The sequence below is a fragment of the Stegastes partitus genome, unplaced genomic scaffold (genome assembly GCF_000690725.1).
Source record: "Stegastes partitus isolate 25-593 unplaced genomic scaffold, Stegastes_partitus-1.0.2 Scaffold190, whole genome shotgun sequence".
Lineage (NCBI taxonomy): Eukaryota > Metazoa > Chordata > Actinopteri > Pomacentridae > Stegastes > Stegastes partitus.
Window position 1 is genome coordinate 344037 of NW_007577921.1, and position 8920 is coordinate 352956.

Below are 8920 nucleotides of genomic sequence, written 5' to 3' on the forward strand. Positions count from 1 at the left end.
GTTTTTCTGCGAATCACCATGCTTGTCATTTTACCTTCACATAATCTATTTACTTCTGGTCCACAAATATCAATAGATCTACAGACACAATAGTTTTGTACATAAAGTAGGAACACAGACCTTGAGGCCACTCTGATATTGCTTTGTCTTCTCAGCAATTATCTGTTGGTGTTCCATAAATATGGATGGCATGCGTTTAAACCAGTGGATGGTTTGTGCGTTGAGCTCCATGTCAAGTGGTGACAGGGTGGCAAAGTCCATCAGGAAACATAACTGTTTAATGGAGTCTGTCAGTCTTTGCTCCAGCTGTGGCATCTCTGTGGTCTCCACTTTATTAATGTAGGCCTGGATGGGGGCAGAGAGACAACATGCACTAGAGTAGCACTTCATTTATATTGAAGAAGCAGTTTATACCTAAAAAATAAAGCATTTAATCACTACCACCACTACTGTCCAGTTGACAGGCTAAGCCAGTTAGTAGGTTTTAAATTACTGAAAAATCCCTCATTCTTGCTGTAGTCTGAGGTTTAGATCAGCTCAAGGGCCTGTTCTAAGAACCACAAGATTAAAAATAAAAATGCAATGGTTTGCTGACTAGATGTGGAATGTGAAATGTAATCTGTAACTGCTTTGTGGCCAGGATGTAAAGGACAGTTGTGAATGGCATAATGCAACAAGCTGCTCTGTGTGATGACAATTCAAAGCAGTTACCTTAAGCTCCATCAGCTTTTGAGTATCAGGTGGTGTGTTCAGTGCCTTCTCTGAAATCTTCTCAAATTCATCACAGAGCCTGTGACAGGAAGAGCAGCATTAATTCAGTTCTATATACAGAGGATTTCACAGATTTACAATCTTATTATGGCACAGCTTGGAGCTGGAGAGCACCATTGGGACACAGGCCAATACAGCAGCTAACACTGGTTCTAAACCAAATAGCATACTTATGTAAATTCCCTTTGACCTGCATAGTGTTTATTTCCCCAGAGTGACCAGCTTAGGTTTGAACACTAAAGCCTCCCTATGCATATTTCTGCAGTATCTGTCAAATAGATCCCTGTCAGGAATGTTGAAATGATGTTTTGATGTGCACAGAGATTGTCCCAGTGAAACAACTAACTTGTTGTTGATGATCTGATGGTCCTGCAGCATGCGTGCAACCAGTTTTTGCTGTAGCTCCTGAGCTCGCTCGACAAGAGAGTGGATGAGTTTATGGCACTGGACCTCAAACATGCCGAGATGTACTACCTAAAGTCAGCAGTATTAGTCAGTAACAGAAGTATTACAGTGCAACAAATGTCCAGTGACAAATCTATAACATAGCAGATTTTTAAATAAACATAATCAGTTGCCTGTTTTAAGAATGTAAGAATTGTTGCTGATAAAGTTTACTGATTCTGTGATTTTTTTTAAACTGTATTTCATATGGAATAATATTCATCAGTAGAAGTAGACATCAATGAAATATCAGCAATTTACATTTGACAAACATTGAAAACCATTAGATCACCTGAGACTGATAAGCTGCATGACTCTGCTGAATTTGAGGCTTGACTTTGTATGTAGGTACCTTGCATGGTGTGTACTGGATCTGGTCAGCAAGCTGCTGATAGTGTATCACTTCTGCCACGATTTCCTGAAACGAGCGCTGTTCACTGAGGAACTGCTCCACATCCTCCTCTGCCTGCTTGGATACCAGTGCAGCGTATTTATCATACTCGTGGACATACTCCTTGGGCCTGACACACTCAGCCCCTAGCACCCTTCGCACCTCGTCCTGCTGGGCCTGAAGGATCTCTGGAAGGATGATGGGCTTTAGGGTGCTCCCAAACTCAGAGCTTGGCTGGGTAAACATGAAGTACGGAAAAAATTCATTTAGAAATCTACATGTTTTCCTGGGTAATAAAACTAGGCAATGAATGCAATGCCATTATAAGTTAAAGTCATTGTGAAATATAGAATAAGGTAAACCAAGTAGCATAGCAGCAGAAAAAAACATAGCAACCACTGCCAAATACAACAACTCACAATATGTGCAATGCAATGATGTTCAACTAAATATCAGCATTAGAAATCTTTCTCAATTTAAAACTGTGATACAAAGTTTCATTTAACAACAAAACTAAACAGCACGACACTATTGGTAAATTAGGGTGCATTTGTTTTTGGTAAATAAACTGTCAAATAAACATTATGTATATGTCACAAACAAAGACAGATTTGTCTTCTTACCCACTCAGGGTACAGCTTGGTTTCCACTCGATGCACCACGCTGACAGACCTGAGCATGAGCTCGTAGACATTAAGAAAGGCCTCCTCATACATTTTGAAGTCGGGTTCATACTTGATCTCCGTGTCCTCCAGGATCAGTTGCAGAACAAAGCCTGGGTTCTCCCTGGCCTGGTCTAAATGCTAAGATTGTGGAGAACAAATTAAAACAAAGCTCCTCTCCCAAAAACACAAGAACTTTAAATGCCCAGTTGGTTACGTAGATCAAAATACAGAATTTATCCAAATCACTTTTTGCAGGCTGGTTTTGTTTTAGTTTTCTAAACTATATTGGCCTTAAGTGTTTAAGCTTCCTCCTACCAGTTCTTGAGCTATTAGGTGTGTATAGTCCGTCATTGACTCTATTGCAAGACTCTGCAGCTGGGATGTCATCAGCGCAGCCAAGCAGTTGAAGAAAGATTGTAATTTGGCTGTGTTGCTGGTAGAAGGCACCAGTTTGCGCCTGCACGCATGGAGGTAAATGGCTTGAACTTCAGGAACCCAACTAGAGCAGAAAAAAAGTCATATTTAAGATTATATCAAGATAATGTCAACCACAGCCTTAAAATACCAGAAGTAAAATTATACTAACAAAATGACCATTTGGCAAGATTAGTGCTGAAGATATAGTCACTCCTGTTATTTCAGTAGCTGTTTAGTTCCGGCTTTCTAAAGATGCAGAATTAGTTCAGCTCTCGGTTGTTGCTAAAGGTAGCCGACTCCCAGACTCCCAAATATACCAGCATGCACAATGGACTTGTTTTAAAATGAACTTTTGTAGGGTAAAGGGAGCTTCAATTAAAACGTGTATGCTGATGTAAGATTTGCATTTGTTGAAAAGGTAAACAATTTCAAATTTACATCGTAATACTGTATGTGTTGAGGATTTTCCTAAAGAAACATACCACCAACCAACCACAACATGACAATTAGAGGGGTAGAACACCTGTTGTTCATGTAAACCTCAGACGACTGCTTTGCTGATAGCATGTTAAAATGCCTCATGTTCACGATGACTGACAGCTTTGAAATGTCATTTCTAACAATGCTGAACTGCATTCTAAAGTGCTCTTGGGCATGACTCAGTGAACTGTTCGAGCAGTTTCACTTCTCGCTGCTATGTAGATGTGGACAAAGATGCTGGTATTAGGTGCTAATGTGGACTTACTTTCTAAGGAGGATCCCTCTGGCATTATCAACATGCTGGGTAACAATCTTCTGAAACACAGAGAGCTCAAGGGACTCTTCTCTGCTGTGAAACTCCTTTACATCTATCAGACGGAGATTGCTGCAAACAAGTCAACCACTGGAGTAAGATCACAGGGCAAACATAGATCTACCGAATCAATGCTCTATTATTACCCGTATCATCAGGGGTGTGTGACGTGATATAATACAATAAATCACAAACTTTGGAAAAGCACAGCAATATCTTAGATCTGACAACATTTTTTTGTAACTGAACATAAGTCCGGAGAATTGTCCTCAGAAATCCTGTGTAACATTTGTTCTATATAAATATTTTAATTTTTGGTTGAAAAGGAGTTTCTTACAAGTTCCATTACTGTATTTCATAAGTGTATCAATATACCCACAGTTACCATATGTGATTAATTTAATTTATGGATAAAGCAATGCATGAAGTAATATTCAACTTAGCATTTCAGCATCCACATTGATTTAATATATTGTGCAGTCTATGTACTCATTTGTATATATGCATAGTACATTGTGTATATTCTCCTTTGCACTGTATGTGCTTTGTTGTCTTCGTGCTGTGTAGGTCACTTTTTACTACTACTTTTCATATGTTGTGCTTCTGACTTGTAATCAAATATTAGAAAATAAAAATACACCCATAATATTGCACAAGGCATGTTGTTTTAATAACACAAACATGCTAAATTATATTAAAATCAAAAGTTGTTTTTTTAATTATATATTTGTTGTTATTAAATTTAAAAGGCAATGTGACAAAAGTTGATCAAGCCTCTAGCACTTACATTGTAATTGTTATTAAAATAACAAAAATGAATAATTGTGAGCTATAAATAAAAATGTATCACTGCATCCCTACTTGTAAGAGACGTGCCAAAGGGACAGCAGTTGCAGCATAGTGGGACTGAAAGAGTGAAGCTTTTCATTCATCCTCTTCCGCGCCTGGATAAACGATTTATTCCATGGTTTTGGCACGATCTCCAGTCTGACAGTGAAAGATAGCAGAGTGACTGTAAAGAAAAGACCTTTTTTCTAAAGCCAATAAAAAATATACAATTTATATTTTCCAAAGGCTTCCAGTCAGTGCTTATTGAAACTCAAATTATTCTTGTATAAAGAAAAACAAGAAATCTCCTTGTGGTTTTGTCATGACTGCCATCCGACATAGTATTTGTAAGTAACGGCACAGCATACTGTCCAACACATCCCAATGACTTACTCAAGTTTGTGAGGGGGCAGATATTTCACTTTGTCCTCGTCCTCTCCCTTTGGATCTCTAGCTATATATTTTACTGGAATCACACACAGAGTACATTGAAACAAAGAATATCATAGTAACACACTGTTGAACATTAAAATTGTAGATTTTTAAGATTTTTTTGTAATTGTTATTATGTTTGAAAAAATGTTTTTATCTTGGTTATAGTTTGTGAATTTAAAAATTGATTTGTGCAGGTTATAGGCTTGCATCTATGAAAAGCTCATAGCTTTAAGTGTAATGAAATACATACCGAATGCTGTCTTCATGGTGAGCAAATAGTTCTCCTTGATCTCATCGACCAGCTGCTCCAGTGATGTGCTCAGGATCTTCAATCGGTCAGGGACTATTTCCTGAATGTTCTTCAGCCAAGAATCTTGCAAAGGAACCACGTTTTTTAGGTCTATCCCGCTTTGGATGCAGAGGTTATATATCTGACAAAATATTAAATAATTTTCAGTAACAGTAAAGACATTTTAAACAAATATTTGAGTGACAATGTGATTAATTGAGAGCAAGCTTCAGCTTTTGTGAAGCATATGATTAAACGTGTGAATATTCCCTTTCACTAGAAAATGCTGACTTAGGTTGGAATGCTGTGCACATGACTAAAGCTATAACATTTTGTTGAGTGTTCTTTTCTGTCGATTGTTCCACTGCACATAAAAATGCTGAAATTTAAAAAAACAATGTAGTTTTATTGCTTTCATATATACAACACACACACACACACACATATATATATATATATCAAGGATGTATTTTGAAGTAAAAAATAAAAAATTGTACTTAGCAACAGCAACCCCTTAAACCGGCACAACAAAACATCAGCCTCCCATATCGAGTGTCTTTCAAAGATTATGTTAAACAATGAAGAATGGGACAAAATGGAGGCATGTGATTTAGCACATAACATCAAGTGTGCATTGAACTTTACCATTTCATAGTAAGCCTCTGTTTTAAAGTTGTCGTCCTCCTCCTTCTCCTGCAGGCTAAAAAATAATAGAAAAGTGCAAAGCAAGAGTCACAATCAATATGGCTTTGTGGATATAAACAGTATTTCCTATCTTGCATAGTGTAAAGCAGATATGGCCTTAGCTATGGTTTACGGTACTAAGACGCCCTCAAAAAGGTTTTGCCTGAATATTTTGTGAAGAAACCAAATTCAATAGATCCCTTTATGTAAGTCATTAAGTGCTTAATCACATTCTGCATTTGCTGCCAAAGCATACAGAGGAGAGTCACGAAGGCAAAGATGGATAAATGTTGAAATGTCACAACAGAAAAATAAGCAAACTTAAAAGACTGCAAAAAAACTGTTCAACTCACGGTGTTAATTTAGCCAGAGTTTTACGAACATTCATTAGCTTATCTCTGTGCTTTATTCGAGCACTGCTGCAATGTTTGGAGGTCCCAGGGATCCGGTGTGCCATTCTGCTCTTGATCTGGATCTGGGGTCTGAAATAACCTCCATGTGGTGTACTGGCTGCTCCCTCACTCAGCACACCTTCTAGAGTACATATAAGGCAAACAGTTCCACTTGGTAAGTCAAGTATCTAATAATATGTCATCATTTCTTATTAGAGTTCATATAAATTTGATCAGTCTATATATAACCAACTAAACTTTGAAAGTTTCTCTGAAAACTGAACCCACCTTTCACAGCTGCTTCGGCTCCTTGAGGTTCCTGCTTGAGTCGAGGATACAGCGTAAATACAGGCTTTGCCTCCATCCATGGCTCTTTTCTCACCTGGGCAGTGGTGTTCAGTTAGTGTTAGTTTGTTTTCAGAAACAAGTTAGGTTAAATGTGTTTGTTCCAACCGAATAACTTTACCGGGACAATGTAAAAAATAATATGGGCAAGACACTAATTATTTTTAGTTATTTTAGTGGCAAGTGTCACTACAGACTGTACCACTAAGTAACTAACGAGCTAGCAAACTTTGGTCATGTCCAGTTAAGTGGCAGCCAACACACAAACGGCTAAATGTAGACATTTTCCAACTTACTAACAACGTGGTGGTTTTCAAAACTTACCTTTGATGGACTTGGTGGCAAAAGTGGTAGAGTGTCCAGAATACTTCTTTTCTTCTTGCTTAAACTCATTTTGGGGCAAAAAAAAAATGTATCATGAGCTAACGCTAGCTACTTGACGAAACCCTTATGCTGTTGCTAGGGCCGTTGCTAGGGGGGCAACGGCGACCTCGCGTGAACACCTCAGCACCGGCCAACGGCAGGTAGTTCCCGCCAGGTAGTAGATATGGTTCCTTGATTATTAATACAACAATTGCTGTCAATATTTTATCTACTTCCCATCCGGAGCTGTTACAGAAAAAAAATAACTGCCGCTACTGTGGTAACTTTAATTCGGTGTTTAACGTTGTACCGAACTGTCAGCGCCCCTAGCAACAAGAAAGTTTAGGTGAGCGAGCCTAGTGATGGAATAGTCCATTAATCTGTAGTCGGCGGGGGGGAGGGGGATGGATGAAAGGAGGGCTCTGATGAAATGCTGAGGAAGGTCATTTTATAAAATCAACGGATAGAATATAAAAAGCTGAATTTCATGTTTTATGACTAAACATTGCATTATCACCATAACCATTAGGGATCCTATTAGTTAGGAGCCTCACGCTGTTACACTGGATAATGGTAGAGTCGCTATAAAACACATGCTTGAAAGCTCTGTTCCTCCAGTGTTAGGATCACATTCACACTTATTGGAACCACTTTAAACCCACCATGCATTTGTTTGAACATGTTTATTTGACATAAATATAAGCTGAAAACAAACTTCAATTACAGCATCAACTTAATATTAATTGGAAATAATTTTCCGTATTAATAATGTACAACAGAAAAACAGGTAAACATGAATCAAGACAAAACTCTAAGCTCAACTTTTTAATATCTTTAGCGGATACCAATCATAAGCCTATGGCAGCGAAAAAAAAAATGCCCTGCTGAAAAAACTGTAATTAATTTATCAGCTACAACCATGACAGAGGAATTTTCCATACATAAATGCAGTGAGCCACTTTATTAGTATTCTTGTTGTCAAAACCATGTTTATTTATTAAACTGAGATGCATAAACACTTATCAAAAAACGTTTTGTTTTTTGTTGTTGTTGTTGGAAACAGATGTAAGCCATTCACAGAGGTTGTGGAAAAGCATTTTAAACAGTGAAACCAATTATATGAGAAAATCTGAGACAAAATCAAAAGTGCCTTTGAGCAAAGAATTTTATCTGATGTGCATCTGAAAGCTGTTTCATTTCTAATAAAGTCTTTGTTTCAGCAAAACCACTAAGCTGCCCACCGACCACAACTTCCAGCCGGAAATGTGAGCATTTCATGTGTAATAAAGCGTGCAAACCATCCTCATCGCTCAGTGACGTTTCTGAAATGCAGCAGCAAACACACTTTGTTGTAACTTTATTTCCAAGAGTATATTACATAAAAAGTGTCAATGAAACTATTTACATGATAATACAAAAGAATAACTTTGGCTCAGATGACCTCAAAAAAAAAACTGCCACAAAGATATCCAAAATACAGATACTGCCTTGTTTCTCTGGAGATACAAGAAAAATATTGTTTTTTCTGATGAATAGGAAATACTAAGAAATCGTATTGGTATAAAGGATCATTTAAACTCTACTGTCAATGCAAATAAGCTACAGTGAACTGGCACAAATGCTTTTACCAAGGTCATCTGGGAAGTATGTTTAAGTGTGGATTTCTGCAAATGAGACAATATACAACTAAATTCTATCATAAGAACTTAAGTAGGCCCGTGATTTGGAATATTACTATATGTGCCTGTGATGATAACTGTAACTTATGTCCAGTATCAGGGGTGTGTTTTGGAAAACCCAATGCTATTCTGTGATGGTAAGGAAGACAAAGGAATATAAAGCTCTCCAAGCATAATGTCTGCACTTTGCATTGCAGTGGCTGAGAAGGTGCTTTTTAACGTGAAACAGAAGTTTTTCAGGTCCACCTGCTACAAGGATTTCTTCAGCCCAGGCAGCGAGAGCTCAACCCTTAAGAGAAAAGAGATGGAAAATATTGATATGATTATATTTAAACCACGTAAGCATTATCAGACCATTCATTGTTACTATTTCACCAGACAGGTTTTCAGCCGTCCAACCACACTTGAATCCATTGAAGCTCAT

At 37.7% G+C, this 8920-nt stretch overlaps 2 protein-coding genes across 2 annotated transcripts in view; both read right to left on the bottom strand.

Annotated features, from left to right (window-relative positions):
- Nucleotides 1-6847, bottom strand: part of dnah7 (dynein, axonemal, heavy chain 7) — a 74719-nt gene extending 67872 nt beyond the window's left edge. The window contains exons 1-14 of the mRNA XM_008280351.1: nt 6779-6847; nt 6398-6491; nt 6071-6251; nt 5679-5733; nt 4995-5175; nt 4703-4775; nt 4343-4468; nt 3434-3553; nt 2587-2770; nt 2230-2409; nt 1568-1840; nt 1118-1245; nt 712-790; nt 121-345 (exon numbers count right to left, since the gene is read on the bottom strand). Coding sequence (XP_008278573.1) covers nt 121-345; nt 712-790; nt 1118-1245; nt 1568-1840; nt 2230-2409; nt 2587-2770; nt 3434-3553; nt 4343-4468; nt 4703-4775; nt 4995-5175; nt 5679-5733; nt 6071-6251; nt 6398-6491; nt 6779-6847 — 1968 coding nt within the window. The remainder of the gene's footprint in view (nt 1-120; nt 346-711; nt 791-1117; nt 1246-1567; nt 1841-2229; nt 2410-2586; nt 2771-3433; nt 3554-4342; nt 4469-4702; nt 4776-4994; nt 5176-5678; nt 5734-6070; nt 6252-6397; nt 6492-6778) is intronic.
- A 1312-nt stretch (nt 6848-8159) lies between these two features.
- The window catches only part of esyt3 (extended synaptotagmin-like protein 3), a 17732-nt gene continuing 16971 nt past the window's right edge, over nt 8160-8920 (bottom strand). The window contains exon 23 of the mRNA XM_008280340.1: nt 8160-8785. Within this exon, the coding sequence (XP_008278562.1) occupies nt 8746-8785 (40 nt within the window). The 3' untranslated portion in view covers nt 8160-8745. The remainder of the gene's footprint in view (nt 8786-8920) is intronic.